The sequence below is a fragment of the Vidua chalybeata genome, chromosome Z (genome assembly GCF_026979565.1).
Source record: "Vidua chalybeata isolate OUT-0048 chromosome Z, bVidCha1 merged haplotype, whole genome shotgun sequence".
In the NCBI taxonomy this organism is placed as follows: Eukaryota; Metazoa; Chordata; class Aves; order Passeriformes; family Viduidae; genus Vidua; species Vidua chalybeata.
This window is the reverse complement of record NC_071570.1, coordinates 45,691,389-45,712,516: the sequence shown is the minus strand read 5'-3', so window position 1 is coordinate 45,712,516 and position 21,128 is coordinate 45,691,389. Positions and strand designations below refer to the sequence as shown.

Sequence of the window (21,128 nt, the reverse complement as noted above, 5' to 3'; positions counted from 1 at the left end):
CCATGGTTAATGGTTGGTGATTTACATCCTCACTCCTTGGTCATGGCAATTTCACTTCCCCTCTTGCAAGGTCACCTCTGTATGAGATGGAAACTATTTTCTACCTGTCATTTCTCTAGGCCAGACCTTCCAAGGCTTTTTACCAAGTTTGGCTCCACCCTATAGTTCTCTTTTCTGGAACTCATAAATTTTACACTCCAAACAGCTTCAGCAATCTACTGGCATGCACTGTTTGTTGTATCCCTTGTGACACTTCTGACTTCTCAGCTGGCAGCAGGATTTTAGTTGCAGTACTAATGTGTCCTTTGTGACAGTATTTCTTAGCTCTTTCACTGCTAATCAACAAACGTGGCTGACCGATGGATATACCATCAACAGACTAACTGGTGGTCACATTCTCAGTGCTGTGAAAACTCTCTTGTCTGAGGCTGTCATGGGGAACAGGCCTTTCCACACAGAGAATTTACTTCCCAGAACTTGCCAGAGCTACCTATACCACATGGCAGTTTTTTTCATTGCAGGTAAATTACTTAATTTGAGTATTTTCCTGAGTACAAAGAAAGCTTTTTACAAAGTCTCTTTTATTTTCTGGCCACAGTAGTAATGGCCAGCTGTTGCACCCTGTCTTTGGAGCCATCCCACAAGTCAAATGCCTCAGGAGTTTTCTAAGGTGCTTTTGATGTTCTTTCTACTCTTATATAAAAAAAAAAAGTTTAATTTTTTTTTAAAAATTTCAATGTCAATCCCCATAAGGATTATTTTACTTTTACTGTATTATCTCTGCAGTAACATTGTTAACCTGACAGCTAACACTCTGCCCCAACATTCCTCAAAGAGGTGCAGAACTTGATCTTTGGCAACTTAAAAGTCTTTTGTGACTAAGGAGTACAATGTCTTCTGAATTTTCTTGGCTAGAAGAAAAGACAGATGTCCAATGGTGTTCTTGACCTAATGTTCCTCATACTAGATATCCAAAGTCTAAAGCTTGCAGACTTGAACAAGTTTGTTTGGATCAACATTAAAGCCACCACTGGACACAGAGAAATGTATCATAGCTCAAAAACATAACACAGTGAATGGTAACTCCAATTACATTAGCTCATGTGAGACATGGAGACAGAGGAGGATCTCTGGGTCATCTTGCACAGCTTCTGATTAACAGTCAGCTCCTGAGGATGTGCTTTTTCTCCTTTTTTTTTTTTTTTTTTTTTTTTTGGCTTTTAGATGATTAGGCGTAGATATCCTCCGCTATTGCTCTAGACCATTGAGTACCAAACACCATAGAGCAAAGCAGATTCCTAATTAATATTAAGACACATTTTTCCTGTTCAGAAATGCATGCCAAACACTGTGAGAAATAAGTTTTCAAATAGAATACAGTTTTCTGTTGATGGAAGATTTGTATCACACTCTGAATCCTAAATGTCCTGCAGATCTTTCAAAAGAGTCTCCCAAGGATATTTGGTACAGTATAGAAGTAGTGAGCGATACATCAGAGATGATAAAAAATTATGAAAATGTGAAGAAAGAATACTTTGAAATACATGACATCATTTGTCACCTATTATAGATTATGTCTTTATCTGTCAAAAGCACTTTTAATGCTTTCTTTTGAAAACATTGTGTACAGAGCATTTGCCGAGCCGTGGGAGCTTGTAGCCACTCGGCACGAAGCTCAGATAGCTGGTACATCTGAGGGTCCACCAGAAGAACGGGAGGGACACTCGGGCTGCTGAAATCCTGCTCGTTTATTGAAGGGTCGCAGAAGGGGCAGACAGGGAGACAACGAAGCAGAAGGGAGGCAGATTCCGAGAGCACCAAGGGGTGGGGTGAGGATTCTTTTAACTGCGTAAGGGTAGGAGGGTTTAGCATTCGAGGGTACAATTGGGAAAAGGCTAAAGGGAGGGTAAATATAACATTAACCAGTGGGGAAAAGGGAAAGGAGTGTTCTTGGTGGAAGAACCAAAGGGAAAATGTGGAACAGAGAAGATTCTAGGCTAAGGGGCAGACTTGAACAATAACTGACAGGACAGGGGGAGGATACAATTCTCTTACAAAGGGGGTGGAGAACTCATACAACTGCTGTTTCCCATGGCAACCCTAGACTGCCTTCCCCAACCCCTCCTCCTACATCTCCCCCGTTTTTATTTATTAAATAAGCACTTCCCAATGTTTTAAGCAACATACGTCTCAACAAAAATAAAGCAAGCAAGATAATGAACATTATCAGAAAGATCCAAAAGAGTCCCCTGACGATGATAGCAACCCACCCTGGGACACCCCATTGAGATAGCAGTTTATTCACAGGGTCTACAGTTGAGGTCTCAGTCTTGATGTCGTCAACTTGCTCTCGGATCCGCTGGATATTAGCTTGGATGGATGTGCTCTTTGATGCCAGATTGAAGCAGCATATTCCTTCGAAGTCCTCACAGCCGTGGCCATGGGCGAGCAGTAAGAAATCAATAGCAGCCCTATTTTGCAGTGTGGCGTGCCTGGTGACTTCTTTGTCCGCTAGCAGGTTGGAAAGGGCAGCGGACGTGGCGTTGGCCTGCTTACTGAGCCAACAGTCGAGGTGAGAAAGCTCACCGAGGGCCTTTGCTGCGGCATACCACGGTAAAAATATGGATACTGCGACTCTCTTCGTATTTCCCCAGTTGTAAATTTTTGAATCACAATTTTCGTCGAATTGGTTATAGAATCTCTTTTTGCGAGCCAATTTATTTTCGTTTTTCCAATTTAAAATTTGGGTTTTGTTCGGTGTCAGTGTGGTAAACTGGCCAAGGCTGCAGGGGCCTCCCTGGATTTGGGAGGGAATCCCTGCCCACACCCTGTCTCTGCAGATGAGAAAAACCCTCCTGGGGAGCACCCTGGGAACTGAGGAGGACCTAGATACCATGGTCCAGGTGTAATTGCACCAATTTGCTGCATGGTATCTCCGATCGTGGGGAGATACATCGTGTCCTTTTACTTCTTGGGTACCAGCAGGGCGGAGTTTAGCCATTTGATCCCAGTCTTTCTGGGAGGGCTGGTACCTAAACCTGACACAATATGTTGCCTGAGAGGAGCCCAGTAGGTCCAATTCTTGGGGCTCCTCTGGTGCATGTGGCAGAATCCTCGTCCACTCATCCCAGGCGTCCACAGGATTAGGTTTTTTTCCTGCATATGGATAGTCGTTTGGCGACAGGGGAACTCTTACCAGGCACGTGGATAACGGATTGTCCACACTTCCCATGGCCATACAGAAGTTGTCCTGCTGCAAGGACTTCGCCAGCGTGACCCATATGTTTTCTCTCGGCTGTGGGACTATCCAGCTCCTGACCGGTGACAGCCAGATGATGGCGATCAGGAGCATCAGATGTTTCAGAGGTGTCCTCAAGGTGGCAGTCATCCTCAGCGTCTTTTGATAAAAGAAAGCATAACTGGAATGATAAATTTTCCTCAGTGGTCCCTCCCCAACCTCCCCCGTTTTTATTTATTAAATAAGCACCAAATAAAATTAGAGAAAAGGGATAAGGATTGAGGGAAAGGGGAGGTTAGGGGAAAGGAAAGGGCACAGGGGGTGATGGGGTAATTGGGTACGTAGAGTTCAGCAGGGGAAAATATCTTCGGGTAATCATGACACGTGTGACGATATTGGGAGGAACGGTCTTTCTTCTCCTCCTTTCCAGGCAGTGGAAACTCCATCCAGCGATGAGGTGTTCTCGGTGGTTTGCACCAGGGACACGTCTTGCTGAGCTGGCACCTCTACGAAGGGCTTGACATATTTCCCCGGAATCCATATTGGTCCTTTATCTGTAGAAACACAGGCATACACTCTCCCCCAGGTTATTAGAGGGAAAGGGCCCTGGATAGCTTTGGATTCCGGGTCCTTTATCAAGACTGGTGGCCTCTCGGTGAGTTGCGCTCTGGTGTTATTGTGAAAATGGCGGATAATAGGAGGGTCAGGCTCCCTTTCTGAGCAGTTTAAAAAATTCAGGACATACAGGGCCCTGCATAGCCTTTCGGCTGGGCTCACTGTAATGTCCAGGTTATGTTGTTGTTCAAGGAGCCTTTTTAGATTTCTATGGGTCCTCTCTATTATCGCCTGTCCTCTAGGATTGTGGGGAATTCCGGTGGTATGGGAAATTCCCCACTGTTGTGCAAACTCACCGAAGCGCTTTGACGCATAGCATGGGCCATTATCAGTTTTTATGTGAGATGGGACTCCCAACGTAGAGAATGCCATGAAAAGATGTTTAATGGCATCCCTGGTTTTTTCGTCTGCATGGATGGAGGCAAACACTGCGCCGGAAAACGTGTCAATAGAGACATGTATGTATTTCATCCGACCAAACGGCTCGAAGTGTGTTACATCTGTCTGCCATATCTCTAGCACTCCCAACCCTCGGGGATTTGTCCCCATAATGAGGGAAGGGAGAGCGAAAGACTGGCAGCTCGGGCAGGTAGAAACAATGGCTCTTGCCTGTGCTATCGAGATCTTAAATTGTTGCACAAGAGCTGGGGCATTCTGATGGCAAAATGCATGGCTGAGCTGCACTTGCCAGAGTATGTCTGGTAAGGTGGTTGAAGTGGTTGCAGATATTTGTGTTGACATGGCTAGGAGGTCCGCTTTCCGATTACCATCAGTGATCTCTCCGGGTAAATCGGTGTGTGCCCTTACGTTCATGATATGATAAGGTTGCTCTCTGTGGGAGAGTAGCCAAATAAGATCAGAGAGTAAACTGTATAAATTTTTGTTTGAAACTTCTTTGAGGAAGGCACCTTCGGCCCTTTCTGCTACCCCAGCGACATAGGCCGAATCAGTGACCACATTCAGAGGCTGTTGAAATTTTTTGAATGCTCTCACGACTGTGGCAAGTTCCGCGATCTGGGGGGAACCCTCAACCAGTTGGATGTCAGACTCCCACTTCTGACTGTCCGGGTCCTTCCAAGTGATCACCGATTTGTGGGATCTACCCGACCCATCGGTGAACACCGTGAGAGCACCTGGAATTGGTGTTTTACTTTTAAACATTTTTGGGGCCAAATGCAATATACCCTTAAACAATTTATGCTTAGGATAGTGAATCGAAATTTGTCCAGGGAAGCTGTCCAAAGCAATGAGCAGATTTTCATTAGTTTGCAACAACGAGTCCAATTGATCTAATGTAACAGGTAAGTAAATGCACGCAGGGTCACACCCCGCGAGGGTTCGGAGTCAGTGTCGTGCCTTCATTATTAAAGTGGCTAGCAATTCTGCAGGGGTCATGATCGTCCTAGAGGGCTGGTGTGGTAGGAAGAGCCACTCTAAGATGACCAGGGGATCAAATGCTCTGTTATCCCACTGGAAGAGAAGTCCATGGAGGTGGGGGCACTTACCCAACACCATGAAGTTCATGGGAAGGGTCCGGACCACACGGTGTGCCTGGTGAGACTTCAGAGCAACAGCAACCCGTTGCAGGGCTTCCCTCGCGGCAGGTGTCAGCTCGCGCGGTGAGGAGAGATCTCTGTCACCTCGAAGCAGACAGAAGAGGGGTGACAGCTCCTCCGTTGTCAGTCCCAGGAGAGCGCGGATCCAGGTGATCGTTCCGCACAGCTGCCGAAGGTCTCGCAGAGTCTTCGGATCCTCGTTGATGGTCAATGTCTGTGGCGTCACTGTCCTTCCCGTGATGAGGAATCCAAGGTACCTCCATGGTGCTGAGAGTTGGATCTTCTCTTCCGCTATCTGGAGCCCTGCAGCTTTGATAGCCTTAATAGTCTTGTCCAGTGTTGCCTTTAGGTATGTCGAGTCGGAAGCACAAACTAGCACATCATCCATGTCATGCAGGATGATGGCCTCAGGGAAAAGCCGGCGCACAGGTGATAAAATCTGCACTACAAAAGTCTGACAGAGCACAGGGGAATTTTTCATCCCCTGAGGCAGGGAGGTCCAATGATATCTTTTAAAAGGTTCAGCCCTATTCAATGATGGTACAGAAAAGGCGAACCTGGGAGAATCCCCGGGGTAGAGCGGAATGTTAAAAAAGCAGTCTTTGATGTCTATTACTGCTAGCTGCCAGTCTCTGGGGAGCATAGAAGGTGACGGAACGCCTGGTTGAATGGGACCCATATCTTCTATCACATCATTAACCCTTCGCAGGTCTTGGAGCAGGCGCCACCTGTCTGTGCCAGGTTTTCTAATTACAAAGACAGGGGTATTCCAAGGGCTGGTAGAAGGTGTTAAATGCCCAAGTTTCACCTGCTCCTCTACTAATTTATGAAGCGCACTTAATCTTTCTGATGGAAGGGGCCACTGATCCACACAGAATGGTGTGTTGGTTTTCCAGGTCAGGGGTGGGGAAGTGCGCTCTGCAGTGGCCCACACTAAAAATCCTACGAAGGGCTAGGGATGTCGAGGCAGGCTCCCCATTGGGATAAAACATCCCTTCCTAATAATAGTATGTTTGAAGAGACAACAAAAGGTCTCACCATTGCCAATTGTCTTTCCGGACCTTCCACACACACAAGATGTCTACTCCTCAGAGAGTGGACCGCTCCGCCCACACCGGAGATCCTGCCACAAGGGGGCACAAGCTCCCAGTCACTGGGCCACCTCGCCTGGGGGATGATGGTCACGTCAGCTCCTGTGTCTGCCATGAGCCGCATCTGCACCAACTTTCCCTGGAAAGAAAGTTTGGCATCAATTAATGGTCTTTCTTTAGATACATTTTGGGTGAAGAAAACATGTCTCTCTGTGTCCGGGTCATTGTGGGTGTCCAGTACGTAAAGCAAAGCAAAAGGATCTCCTTTCCTTAAAGTAAATGGCGGGTGGTTACAAATGACGGAGACGGTGATCTCCTCTCCGTGTGGAAAACACACTACCTCAGGCAAGATGGTGATTTCATTCGGCGTGTTGAAGGAGTCTTCTAAGATGAGCACGGTGGTGTCCCGACAGTCGTGGAGGGGGCCCAGGAACCCAGCAGGAACTCTCGTCAGGTCCTCATCCTGGAGAGAGATGGTGATGCTGCTGCGGAGGACCCGACGATTGCCCTGATTTAGGGTACCTGTCCGGCGGAAGAGGCGGAGTATGTCCTCGTGGCTGCGCTGAACTGCTGGACTTGGCCATGCGGCCACTCGTCCTCCCTGATGGTCAGGAGGCTGGGATGCTGAGAAGGGCCACTTGGTGTTGTCGCGCTTCCCCTCCTCGCGCTTCGCCTCCAGTTTCCCGCTGGCTGGTACCCTTGTCGCTGTAGATGAAACTGGTGATCTTGATAAAATGGGTTCCTAGGATATGGTCTTGGGGAGGGTAAGATGGATTGTTGAATCTGTGGCCAGTGGGGACAGTTCACCTGGATGTGACCCAGTTGACCACAGTTAAAACAGTGCGTATTTTGTAAGTTTATCATGGCCTCTCCCACCCCTTTGCTGACAGCCAGGGCCACCGTGTGCTCCATTGACATTGCCTTTGCGCAAGCCTCCACCATCTGAGAGATGGTGGGCTTGGGGTCCTGAGGTAGTGCACGGAGAATCTTTTTTGTTTCCGAATTAGAATTAGAAATGGCCATCTTTCGTAGAAGCTCTGCACGAGCTTCTACATTGTCTATTTGTCTCTCAATGGCCTCTTTCAGTCTATCGACAAAAGTAATAAAAGTCTCCTCAGGCCCTTGCATGATGGAAGAAAAGTTTTGGAGGGGGGTCTTACTGTCCAGTATCTTCAGGAGTGCCTCCTTTCCTGCTGCTGCTATGTCTTGAAGCAGCTCCTGTGCTAGTAGAATTTGGTCCTCCGGACTGCTGAACTCCCCTTCTCCAGAAAGGGCCTCCATTGCCTCGTCCCCCTCTCCCACCACCTCTGCGAGATCATACTTGCACAGGAGTGGTTTCAACAGTTTTTTCCAATGAATCTCCCAGAGGTTGCATTCGGTGGGAGAAAACAGTGCCTTAGCAATATACCTTAAATCATGGGGGACTAGCAAACGTCCAGCAAATGTTAAGTCCAGTACATTTTTAAAGAAAGGCGAGTTTCTGCTGTGATCTTTGGCAGCCTTCCTTAACTCCTTCACCTCAGCGTATGGAATTTGCTCCCACTTTGGCTCCCTCCCCCGTCGGAGGATGACCGGTGCCGCAAAGCTGCCCAAGTCCCGTGCCAATTCCAAATCCCCATCCTTAATTGCCTCCTCTCTGATCTTTGCCCAACCCCCCCCGACTTGTTGGAATGCTGGGGGCTGCCACTCTCCTCATCCTCTTCTGAAGATGAAGCAGGCCGGGTTAGGGCGCGGTGCCTCTTCCTGGCCGATGGGTCCCGGAGACAGTGGGTCCGGCAGGCCAAGATGGCCTGCTTCCGGCCAGGCGTCCTCCCGGTTCCGGTAGCGTGGGAACCGGGAGTGGCAGGAGAGGGGGAGGCGTGTCCCGACCCACCCACCAGGGCGTGGCTTTCTGGTGGGGGGGGGGTTCCCACCCACAGGGGCTGGGCCCACTTGGGGGCTGGTCCCAGCCACAGGGGGCCCACCCAGGGGTGTGGTCAGAGGGAAGGAGGAGACGGGTCCCAATGCAGGGGCGGCACTCGACAGAGTAGGGGGAGGAGGCAGGGGCGAGACGGCAGGAATTTTCTGGGGTGAAGGAGAAGGAGGGGCGCCATCTTGGGGCTGATCTTTTTTCGCCACGAGGCAGGCGCCATTTTGTCCCATTTGTTCAGTTAAGTCCTCTAAAGAGCAACAGGGTTTCAAACTGGGATTAGGGTCTCTGGGGTGGAGGGAACAGGAATGATGTGTGTTGGGGTGGCCAGTCCCAACACACGAATGGGACAGGGAGGATCGGGAAGCAGCAGAGAGATGGCAGCAGCTCTGTGCCGATGTATGGCAGGATCTGTCTCCCGATCCGCCCTTAGGGGAAGAGGGAATAGGATTGGGGGGGGGAGGAACACGAGGTAGGTGAACTGGGGACCCAACTCTCCCCCTTCTTTTTTAACAAATTAAGAATGGAATGAAAAAGCGGGAAAAAATGACTGACTGAAATCCTCCCCTGAACTTGTAAATCGTAAATCTTTCTCCCAACTCTTCCCCAGAAATCAGGCACCAAAATATCTTCCCATGTAGTAGCAGGAAAATGTTCAAAAATAAATTTAACAAAAGGCTTTAAATCTCTCTTATTAAAAGAAATGTTCCCTAAAACAAGGTGGGACTTAACTTGGATATAAAACTCCCATTGAGCTGGAGACAGGCGGTTGCCCATTATATCAGGTCTCACAGCTAAATCACCCTCTTTGAAAAGGAAAAAAAAAAAACAAAAGAAAACAAAAAAGGGAGGTGAAGCCTGGTCAGGCGTAAGAAAAGCGAGATAAGCGTACCTCTGAAGGACTCAGGCATAAAATGGGGACATCGAAGAGGGGTCTGGTGGAACTTCTGCTGGTCCGAGGGCGTCACCGCTGCCGCGCAGCTCGAAGGTCCGTCGGTTATCAGCAGAACCCAGGAGACAGAAGCCTTCTGAACTGAAAGGGCGACTGTCCCTGGAACTGGTCCTGAACGCCGCTTGCAATCCTGGAGAAGGCTGGTCACAGAGCAGGCAATCTCTAGGAGACGGTCAAGGACTGGACCCGCTGGTGTCGTCCCTGTTCGGGCGCCAATTGCTGAGCCGTGGGGGCTTGTAGCCACTCGGCACGAAGCTCAGATAGCTGGTACATCTGAGGGTCCACCAGAAGAACGGGAGGGACACTCGGGCTGCTGAAATCCTGCTCGTTTATTGAAGGGTCGCAGAAGGGGCAGACAGGGAAACAACGAAGCAGAAGGGAGGCAGATTCCGAGAGCCCCAAGGGGCGGGGTGAGGATTCTTTTAACTGCGTAAGGGTAGGAGGGTTTAGCATTCAAGGGTACAATCGGGAAAAGGCTAAAGGGAGGGTAAATATAACATTAACCAGTGGGGAAAAGGGAAATGAGTGTTCTTGGTGGAAGAACCAAAGGGAAAATGTGGAACAGAGAAGATTCTAGGCTAAGAGGCAGACTTGAACAATAACTGACAGGACAGGGGAGGGTACAATTCTCTTACAAAGGGGGTGGAGAACTCATACAACTGCTGTTTCCCATGGCAACCCTAGACTGCCTTCCCTAACCCCTCCTCCTACAAGCATTCATTCTTCTACATGTAAACAGTCACACCATGAAAAGTCATTTCTGTATGATAAATTTCTACATAGCAGTGATGTATAGCACATTTCAAAATATTTGAATAAATACAGCATAAAGATGTCATTACTGGTGCTGATCATGCAAATAGACATAAATTGTACATAATTTTATCATCTGTAGTTGTTGCAGCTAACGACCGTAATGAGTGGTGAGAGCAGAGGTATACTAAATGCCAAGCTTTAATACTTAAACCCATCTCACTACAAGTGGTTAGGAAGAACCTTGTGCTATGCAGACATCCAAGAATGTCAGAGTGCAAAGTCCTACACTTTTCTTCACATCTTACAGCAGTGACGGCTGCTGCCATGAAAATCCAAGGCAAGCTGGACTGTCTGTCAACAGCAAGCTTGGAAATTTTTGCTTTCCAGATCCCTGACAGTAAGCTACAGCAGTCTTGTATGACTGTTCCTCAGTGCTCAGCACAAAGCGCTGAGAAAGCAGACATCTGCCACACCTGTAACTGCAATTTCTGGAGCCACTGTGTGTGCAAATGGCAGAAGAATACAATTTTCCCCACCCTGTAAGGGCATCATGTCACTTTCTGTCTCCCCATAGAATGAATTATAATATCCAAAGGTAAGCTGTGGGTATGATGGGCATGTCTTGCTGTCCACAGGCATGACAGGAAAAGGCATCAAGAGTCCCTTTGGATTCCTCCTTCTGTCTGCATGGGGAACCTGTGTAGGCGACTTTCCCAAGTAGCCCTCTGGAGAGACCAACCTCTTCCCTTCTGTCATTCAAACCACTCACTAGATTTACTTCTGAAAACAATGCAGGAAATTTAAGGAATTGTATGGGATACTGCGTGGGATCTTAATTTCTGCCCCTCACCATTTTACCTTGTTTGAAATGATACACTAAACTCAACTTGAAGATGTCAGTGTTGAACTTTTGCTTCTATAAATAACAGGCTTCCATTTTTTTTTCCGAGCTGTGCACATAAAAACATACCCACTCATAATGGGCTATTTCTAGTATAAGCAAGTTCATTTAATATATTTACAGACAGTTCATAGGCATGTTGCACCTCAAAGTGTTGCACAGTCAAATTGTTTTAGCATGCATCACTCAGAAATACTACCAAATATTCATTTAGAAAAACCCATGAATATGTGAAATAATTAGGATGAACCCTCTAAAGCTGACGTGTGTATAGAGAAGAGACGGCAAATAATTCTTGCATATTCTCCTGCCATCATGCATTACATCATCTAAATGATTTTTGGTCTCCCCCTTGGGATAAGCCAATTATTATGATGTGATAAAGTGCTGGTCTATCCCTTACTTACAGAGGAATTTCAAAAACTGAAGAGACCTAGAAAGAATAGTTTGCAGTGAGTACAATGTAATGTCCAGAGCTGACCCACTTCAAGGAAGGAGAGATACTCCTGCTGTTCCCTGAAATCAAGCTGCTAACAACAGCAAAGCAAGGCAGAAAGAGTGTATGTCCACACAAAACTAATGTGTTGACCTCAGAAAAATACATCTTTGTTTTACTGCAGGATTTGTAAGTACAAAGAAATGGAAGAAAGTAAACTGCCTCATTCATTTTAATCACCTGCCTCTATAGAAGAAGAGCTGTGAGCAAATTTGGGATCTCAGTCCCTACCCTCTGACTGGCGTGGGGGAGTGTCCATTGGGACATCACTTAAACACTGGGTCACAATGCAGGAACATCCATGAAGTAACAGCCATTTATGGCAACAAAGACCAGGCAGTGACATTGTGATTCATGTAATTTCAGACAGGCACCATCCTTAAATTCTGTCACCTGGTATTAGGGAGGCACCTGGACACCTCCCTGCTTACACTGGGATGCCAACAGAAGCACAAGAACTGATGACACATGTCCACAGAGGGGCCTGAAGCCCTTCCAGGAAGCCCCAGTGGTGCCCACATTGAAGAAATAGAAAAGGAAGAATGTCTGCTCACCAATGGTGTACAACAGTAAGAAATCTGGGTCCAGCAAAATATTTTGTATTTTGCTCTGTGTGGTGGATTGACATTCAGTTCCCACTGCTTCACTCGGCTGCTATCTCTGATCCCTGGAAAGATTGCCTACCCCTTGAGCAAAGGTTTTATTATACTTGGAAAGTGCTGCCTTTCAGGGAGCTGGACCAGCCTCCTGGAGTCCTTTGACAATGAGACCTTGGACAAATGGCTGTTGGTGAGTAACATTATGTTATTCACACGCAGTGTCAGTTTGGGTATGGATAGTGTTGACACTCACTGTTTTTGCTGCATCCCTTAGCAAGGACCATTTCACACAACCTAAGGCTAGAGTTTTGCTGCATTTACCCCTCCCTACGCAACTGCCCCCTCAGACAAAAACTACTAATTAGTCCCTACTAATTAGTCCTTCAAAAAAGTAGAGTGCTACCTCCCTTTTGGGGAGAGTGGGGGCAGGATACAAGGGACAAGGGCATGTTTGTGTCTTTCCTTTCTTAGAAGGAGAGAAAGATGGTTTGTGCTGTGTCCTGAAACCATACGTGTCTGGACAGAACACTATTTATAATGAAGGGTGAACAAAAGCTGTCCCCTCCTCTTCTAAATATCTTAGTCTGTGAGAGATCCCACCTAATAATGCATACATGGGAAATGTATGTGAAGTATACTATGTTTATTTAGCAGAAGCCTATGTTGCAGACCTTGGGCAGTGAATGCAGGCCCTGCCACAGGCTGTGAAGGGTTTGTGGCATCTGGCTCTATCTTTCCATTTTAAATTTCTCAGTTAGGATGAGACCTTACTAAAGGTATTTTGCTCCAGTTTTGTCTCAATCAAAGCTGTTTAGGTTTTTTTAGTTCAGGTAAAGAACTAGCTGCCCAAAAGTTCTTCCAGGAACAAAGTGTGAGAACAACTGCTTTCTGCAAGTGGTATCTTATTAACAGCAGGAGCACTACTTAGGCTGCCATCCTCACACCTCAAAGCATTTTACAAAGTCAAGAATTTGAATGGACTAGCAACTGTGCTTTGCTTTTACTGGAAAGGCTTTGACTAGAATTGGAAATTCAGTGCAATTAGCTGAACTGGTTGGAATAATGTAATTTAAGTCATGAGTGTACTGAGGCTGTAAACATACACAAAACAAGGCAAAGCACCAAGCTCCTTCCTGAACTACCTGCCACTGAAGATCATCCAGTCAGCAGGGAGAATCTGTCCTCAGTGGATGATGTTCATCACATCTGTCAACAGCTTGCAGTATAAATATATAATGGGCACAACAGGTACCAAAGATTTGGAGAGGCATTTGAAATAACTAAAATCATTTCACAAAACTGTGTCTTTCCAGGAGCCAAAGCCATAACTCCTATGTGTCACTCAGCCAGAATGCCAAGTCCTATAATTCCTTGCACTGCTCACCAACTTTTCTTATGCCTATCTGAATGCAGATGTAGTATAAATTGCAATATATCTTTCAGTTTAAAGGAGTTTCTTGTAGAAATATGTAAGACGTAAGCTTTTTTTTACTTTCAAGTACCAACATCTAGTCAGAAACTTATGTTATTTGCTTAATGGGTATGGGTTTTGCTGCACACACACTGACAGGAGAGCTTCTGTTTATGTAGGAGCTGTTCCATGGCAAATACCTGCCAGTCAGGTACAATCTGCTCTAGCAAGTTCCAGGACTTTTATTTTTTATAATTTTCCTGACGAATAAGCCAAGTTGCCACAATTATTTTGATTCTCTTCAGCATTTACTTTGACTTTAAATCAGAGTCTTTCTTCTCAAGAAAAGCTATTTCTGACTCAGGCTTACCATTCCCTTGCTCTCTGCAGGTCTGACCTACCTACTCTTAAAATACACAATCACCTCTTTGAAGCAAACCACTTATATTGTCATGAAAACCTATTATTGCTGTGAAAATAAGAGATGTACGTGTTGTGACTGTTGATTAAAATGGCAACATTTCATTTTCATAATTTATTAGCATCTAGTATTTAGCTCACATTAGAGGTTTCTCTTTCAGTGCAAATAATTGCACTGTTGATCAGATTCAGAATTTCTGTTCGAAAATTAAAAATATGTTATCTTTAATATGTGTAAGTGCTAACAAAGTGAACACATAAATCTGCACAGAAGCCTTGCTCACCCTGACCCTGGGGTATTCTTCTAGCCTTAAGGAGTGTTTGGTCTCCTTATGCACTAGTTCTCTTGAAAACTGTGTTTTGTCTGCACTTCAGAAATACCATCTGAATTTCAACACTTACCAGAGCTACTGAGAGCTTGCTATGACTAAATGTTAGGAAAGCAAAGGAGGGAAGTTGTTCACCTCCTCCTTACGCCTGCCTTGCACTCAAAGCACAAAGTAGATTTTCCTTGAATTAAGTCACTGAAGCTTCTCCTGAAGACCTTTGCTGTTTTCTTTCTTGGATATAACACACAAGCAATCTGGCTGAAAGGCTCGTGTAACTTCAACATGATCATGGAATCATGGAATCATTTAGGCTGGAGAAGACCTTTCAGATCAAGTTCAACTATTAACCCAGCACTGCAAAGTTCACTATACCATATCCCTAAGTGTCATAATCCTATGTTAAACTCTTAGGAAGAAAATCACAGAGATGTTGGCAGTGATACATTTAATTTTTAAAACATCCTTACTCATGTTGTTTTTCTTGTTTCCCATCTACTCACTCTCGCTGCAGTCCCCAGTTACTGCTGTGTCTTTGGAGACAAGCTGGTTGGATTTTCCTTTCAATATACTGATCTCTAGTTTAAGTGCACAGAATTAAAATGTCAATGAAAATATTTCAAAATAATTCTATTTCCCCTGTGTCTTATTTTTTTTAATACATGTTTAAGATTAAATGTTTTAGTAGTTGTTATAATCTGAATTGAAAAAAATACCCAAAACTGTACTATTTGCTAATTTTTAAGTGCTTGTCCAATCTTATTGCACAGTTCAAATACAGCACACCTGTGTTTATGAACTGTCACAGCCGCATAAGGGATAAACACAGTCATTGTCTTTTTATAGTAGAAACTGGGTATCTTTCCTTGCACAGAAAAGCAGAATTTGAAATGCATGTACGTGTCACTATACAGACAGAAAAGTAAAAAAATAAATTGGAAGAAATGTGTTGCTATTGCCAAATAATCAAAAAGTATTTTCTCCTGGGAAATGATTAGGCTAAAACCCTAGAAATTTGGACAAATCTGATGTAAAAATGCAAAATTACTTCCCTCTTCTATACCTCAAAACTTGCTTAGGACTGGCATTGTATGTGTAAAAAAATGTATATGCAGTGGTGCCAGGTCTTTTCATTTTAGACATTAGTGGCACCTTTATCAGCCATTTGAAAACTACAATTGTATCACTAGATGTTGGAATGTTCTTTGATTCTGAAACTTTGTTGTGGGTATCACAGTCTCCATTTTCTGTGATTCTGTAGTTTGGTTAAAGATTTCATAGAGCTGTAAAAACCTCTAAAAGTGTTAGACTGCTACTTTGCAAATGTAAAAAGACATAGATACAGTAGACTTGATTCTTAGTTCATTTCCACAGCAATTAGTAGGAATAATAACACTGGTAGAACCAGTGTTCTACCAGATTTGCACAGCTGTGAATGTGAGAAGAACCAGGTCTTGCTTTTTAATTGCTATTTCACTTATCTATTTGATTTGAGGCTTTGAAATGGAAGTCACAATGAAGATCAAAGGGAAAGGCATGTGCTTATCATAAAGCACTGCCTTCATGTTATGGTGTCCCACATTTAGAGTGACATCTCCAGGACCTTATGCTTCATCTTCTCCAGGAAAACTTTCAGAATAAATTTTTGGGCAAATAAAAAATAGCCATCTAAACACATTCCTGAAAGAGACAACACAAGGAGAAAAGAGAAGACACAAAAAGAAAACTCAGCTTGCTTCACTACCTGTCCACAAACATATCTCCTACACAGGAATCTCTGTTCTGTATCCAGATGCAAGTGTAGCGTGCTTGTGGTGGGGATGCATGACCCAGTACTACCTGACTCTTTGGGATATGATGGATGGCCTCACTCACCCGGGCCAAAGTCCTGCCTGCACAGGGAGCTTGGATGGGCTGTCAGTTGCACCAAAGTGTCTGCAGGAAAGCAGATACAGAGAAGGAGATATACCTGGATGAGAGCAAAATCTAGTACTTATCTTCTGCTTTCATTAAAGTAGCATTAAAGCCTTGATGTTATCAGTGTGAAGATTAGCCTTTGTCATTCTATGTGTTTGTCCTTCTGTCATGAGGAGGACAGGCTGGTGCAGCGGCAGTGCAGCCTGGTTTTGGGAATTGAATTTTAATGTTGGCCCAGGTAACCTGCTCCCACACAGTCTGTTCAAGGATGGAACTTTCAATTAAAGGCTTGAAGATCCCTCTGGAGTTAATGTAATTTATTTCCTGGGAATATCAATTCAATTTCAACATGTATTTGTCTAATTCCCTTTTAGAAATGTCCAGCATATCGATATATCGATCTTCCTTCTTTACGCTTTTTTTTTTTTTTTTTTTTTTTTTTTTTTTGTAATTTTACTTGCCCCACATCAAAACCAAAAATCCCAAATCCTTTGTGTTTTATGTATCACTTATCTCCCTGGTACCTCTTTTGTAGACTCAGTTATTTATCTTTCATTATGCCAACACCCAGAATCAACACCGGCTGTGGCATGAACAGAGGGAGAGCAGCCCTGGGGAGAAGGATTTGGGAGTGCTGGTGGGTGAGAGCTGGACATGACCCAGCCATGGGCACTCCCAGCCCAGAAAGACAAACATGTCCTGGGCTGCATCCAAAGCAGCGTGGGCAGCAGGGGAGGGAGGGGATTCTGCCCCTCTGCTCTGCTCTGGTGAGAGCCCACCTGGAACCCTGCATCCAGCTCTGGGGTCCCAGCACAGGAAGGACATGTAACTACTGGAGTGAGTCCAGAGGAGGGACACCAAAACAATCAGAGGGATGGAGCATCTCATATAAAGAACAGCTGGGAGAATTGGATTTGTTCAGCCTAGAGAAGAGAAGACTTTGGGGTGAGATACCTGTGGCCTTTCAGTACCTGAAGGGAGCCTACAGCAAAGCCAGAGGGGGAATTTTTACAAGGGTATTTCTACATCATATATGAGGTAAAATTTCTTTGCTGTGAGGATGGTAAGGCACTAACAACTGGTTACTCAGAGAAGCTGTGGATGCTCCATCCCTGAAAGTGTTCAAGGCCATGTTGAAACAGAGATTTTTGGAGTTAAGTTAACAAAATTAATTAAGCATTTATAATTTAGCTTGTAGAGTTATGTATTGAATTTTAACCTTTTACTTAAGAAACCTCTGCCTGGTACAAAGGGCATAGGAAAATGCAAATTTTTGAAGCTTCCTGCATAAAGAACAATACCAGAAGAGGCAAAGAACCCAGATAAAGAAGCTCCTCTGTCTCCAAGCCTATCAAGACTGACAGACCTACTCAGATAAGCACCAAAGGACCGAAAGCACACGCGCAGAGATGAAAAGTTCAAAAGTTCAGCCATGAGGAAGACCACAATCTTCAGCCTCAGGACCACCGAGAGACCGCCGTATGACCACCACAGCAAACCATGCTTGCCCAGAAGGGCGTGGACTTATTTAGCATGAGAGGCGAGGACAGGCGGGGTCAGGGGTTAAATATGCATAGAAAAAGTTGTGCAATGTATTGCATATGGAACATCTTTGAGAATAAAGGTGTGGGTCAGACTGAGGCTCGGGGCACAAGTTTTGGAGAGCTATCTCACTTGTGCCGGGCGCTGACATACATACCCACTTCATAACTACCCCAGGTTATGGAGTCTATTTATTTATTCCACATATCGCTTCAATGTTGGATGGGGTCTCTGAGAATCCTGGTCTGGTGGAAGGTGTCCCTGCCCATGGCAGGGAGGCTGGAATGAGGTGATCTTTAAGGGCCCTTCCAACCTAAACAATTCTAAGATTCTATGTACAGAGGCCAAGCCTTGAAATTATAATCCAGCTAAAACTGAGTAGAAAGGACAATTCTGCCTCTTCTGTATTACACACAACAATCTATCTCATATTACTAGCCAAGGCACTTGTTACTACTTCAAGAACATTTGCCTGCTGTGTATTTTTTTTCGTGGGTGTAACTTTTAAAGACCTGTCTATAGTCCTGCCTAAGACCCGGGTGTTATCTCTTTGTGCATACACTCCTCCTCCTTTGTGTCAAGAGTGCTACTGTTAGGAACATATAAAAGCGAAGTACTGAAAGGAAGACAATTCACCCTGTGAAAATAGCTCAGCCCTAGACAGAGGAAACATGTCCCTGCCATGCACTTGCCTCTGCCTTGAAGACAGAGACTCCTCCATCGATCAGACCCCACTGACTGTTCTCACCTAATCGTTAGAGAGTAAGCCAACAAGAAGTGAATGTCCTTCTGCTGATGAGTAATGATTTCACTGCTTCCCAAATTATCTTAGCTGAGATTGTCCAAAGCAAATAGAGGAGAGCTACACATTCTCTTCAGGGGCCTGGAAGAGCCACACATTCAAAATGATAACAAATCTTGAGATGATTACCAACCACATGAAAAATTATTTGCTAGATGATATATCCAATATGCTAGAATTCTCCATCAGGGTCTGCAGCCAAAATACATTTGAACTGCTGATGCAGAGTAACACTTTCTCATTCATCTGTTTCCTAGAAATTAAGATAGCCAAATGATGAATCAAGTGCTACTTAGGATGGCAGCATGTAACATATTTTGCACAATAACAAGAATTCCTAAATTGGCATCAGGGTTGTTTGAGTACTGATGGAGCTACATTGATGTTATGTCATTATAGAAATTTAATGCTTTGGTTAACTATTAGATATACCTTATTCTTTCCTAGTTGTTTCTAAGACAGTAATTGAGAACTTACTAGCAGTTTTCAGGGATGGTGGAAAATTGGTCTGTGGGCTTGCATGTTACTTAATTGACACGTAATTCCAATTTCTGAACTAGAAAGAGATCCAACACTTGCTTTCTTCCATTAATTATTTTCAGACCAACTGGAAAACTGAATATTTGAACTGAGGTTTATAAGAAGGAATGGCTCAGGGATAAAGCTCAACTGCAATGCAGAAGTAAACCAACTGTTGAACAGGTATTTTTATGCTTTTTTTTTTTTTTTTTGTAAGGAGATATTGAGAAGTTAGTTAATCTGAATCTGAAGAAACTAATCTTCAGAGTTGTCTTCTTGCAGAAGTTGATGCTTAGAAACATAAAGTTGCAAACCTTTGGTGACCTACAAAAACATAAATCCCTATTACTTGTTTTAAAGTGGGATGCTTAACCTCAATTTCAAACTCTCTGACATAAAGCTGCATTTCATGAGCACAAAGAACAACCACAGGAGGAAATTAATTGGAGAGCCTGCTGCAAAACTGTTTTCACCTACAGAAAAACCAAGCCCTTTGTCTGGAATAGCAGCAACTTTACAGGGAATTACTGTGTTATAGTAAGGCATATTTGGCAATTCTTATGGAGGGATTGAACTACCTGAAAGAAATTGCACAGACTTATTGCTTTGAAGAATGATGACAATGCAAGGTTAATATTAACATTTATCCAAAATGTAAGTTCTGTGAAAATAGTGCTGTTAATGCCTTGCACAGTTTTCTGAAGAAATGACTACCTGGAAAAACCACTGAACCAAAAATCTTCATACCAGTAAGATTTTCAGAATGTCAGCGTGACTCATGCCATCTTCTACAGCATAAATGGAGGACTGGACAACCCCTGCAGAGAGTGGAACAGAAACAACCTACAAGCTACATAAAAGCATAAGAGTAATTTGCAAAGTGAAAGAGAAAAAGGAGTTCTTATTCTTGCTGGATAGAACAAAAAATCACAGGTTTAATAATGCAGCAGGAAAACTTTTATTGGACCATAGGAAAAATGTTCGTAATAGGAGTTGATGAAGGGTCCTTGAGAATACGTTATTTGAATCCTCACTTTTTTCAGTATAAATGTAACTAGATTTGTCCTGATGCATTGCATGGAGTGACCCAGGCCAATTCTCAGGGCCCATCCAATCCTCTAGTTCTACAGCATGAAAAGGCACTTGGCTTTGGTTAGCTCCAAGGAATTTCTTCTTGGCTGTTGCTCACTGCTCACCCACATATCTCTCCAGGATACAGTGTTACGATTACACTGGTGGTGTGAGGAAACAAAATGTACCACCTTGTTTCACATGTTGTTTTGTGACAGAAAGTGCTGCCGTGCCTACTCTGAAGCTCCCTGGCTTCACCTGCCCAGCAGAGGCACGGTCAGCAGCGGGGGACACTGCCCTGTTTCTCGAGGAGATTCGGGGAGCGGCTAAGACAGAGCGCTACACTGTCTGCCTTGTAAGGAGGAGAGGCAGCGTCCGAGGAGGTAATGAGGGAGTCGACTCAAGGAAAAAGTCTCAGGTTTAAGCCAAGCTCCAAGGAGCTCTGAATGCCATTGTATCCGACCAGCCGAAAGTGCCCCTGAGGCTTTCGCAGCAGCTCAAATACTGGGGCAGTAACCAGGGGGAAGGGACGCCCACCTCCCAGTGGGGGGATTCAGGGGAGTGGAAGGCGGAAAGACAGAGAGACACACAAACCAATGGGGGAAGTTCAAGGGAGGGACCCCTGGCCCTCATCCACTCACTCGATGCCCAAGGTGGAAGATTCTGGGAGAGTGGGATGGAGCCGAGTGATGGACAGGGTACCAGGGAGGGGACAGGGAATGACTGAGCATTTTCAGGGAGATTGGCATTGAGGGAAAGGCGGGAAAGCTCGGGGTGGAACCACTGGGAGAAAATGGGGGGTGAAGGGGCAAAACATTACAGAACTGTTAGAGAGATATAAAAACACAATAGAACAAGAAAGCATAAACTTGCCAGAGTTATGTGGCACTGGGCTGCTGTCATACTTGTCGTGCTACAGTGCTCTTTCATGTATAAGCTGTAATTCCACCTAAGCAGGGTTTCCATGAAGGTGGCAAGTGGCAAAGCAGCACTTGGCTTCAAGGAGC

The 21,128-nt window shown here is 44.8% G+C and overlaps 1 protein-coding gene across 1 annotated transcript; it reads right to left on the bottom strand.

Annotated features, from left to right (window-relative positions):
* Window positions 1–1,730: 1,730 nt before the first annotated feature.
* LOC128781909 (uncharacterized) lies at window positions 1,731–9,332 on the bottom strand. The gene is made up of 2 exons (XM_053931933.1): window positions 9,302–9,332; window positions 1,731–3,397 (listed from the first exon to the last, which is right to left on the bottom strand). The coding sequence occupies exon 2, from the start codon at window positions 3,386–3,388 to the stop codon at window positions 2,072–2,074; it is 1,317 nt and encodes a 438-aa protein (XP_053787908.1). The 5' UTR covers window positions 3,389–3,397; window positions 9,302–9,332; the 3' UTR covers window positions 1,731–2,071.
* Between the last annotated feature and the right edge of the window lie 11,796 nt (window positions 9,333–21,128).

Coding starts and splice junctions, on each gene's coding strand:
- LOC128781909 (XM_053931933.1), bottom strand. CDS start 3,388: ATGACTGCCACCTTGAGGACACCTCTGAAACATCTGATGCTCCTGATC.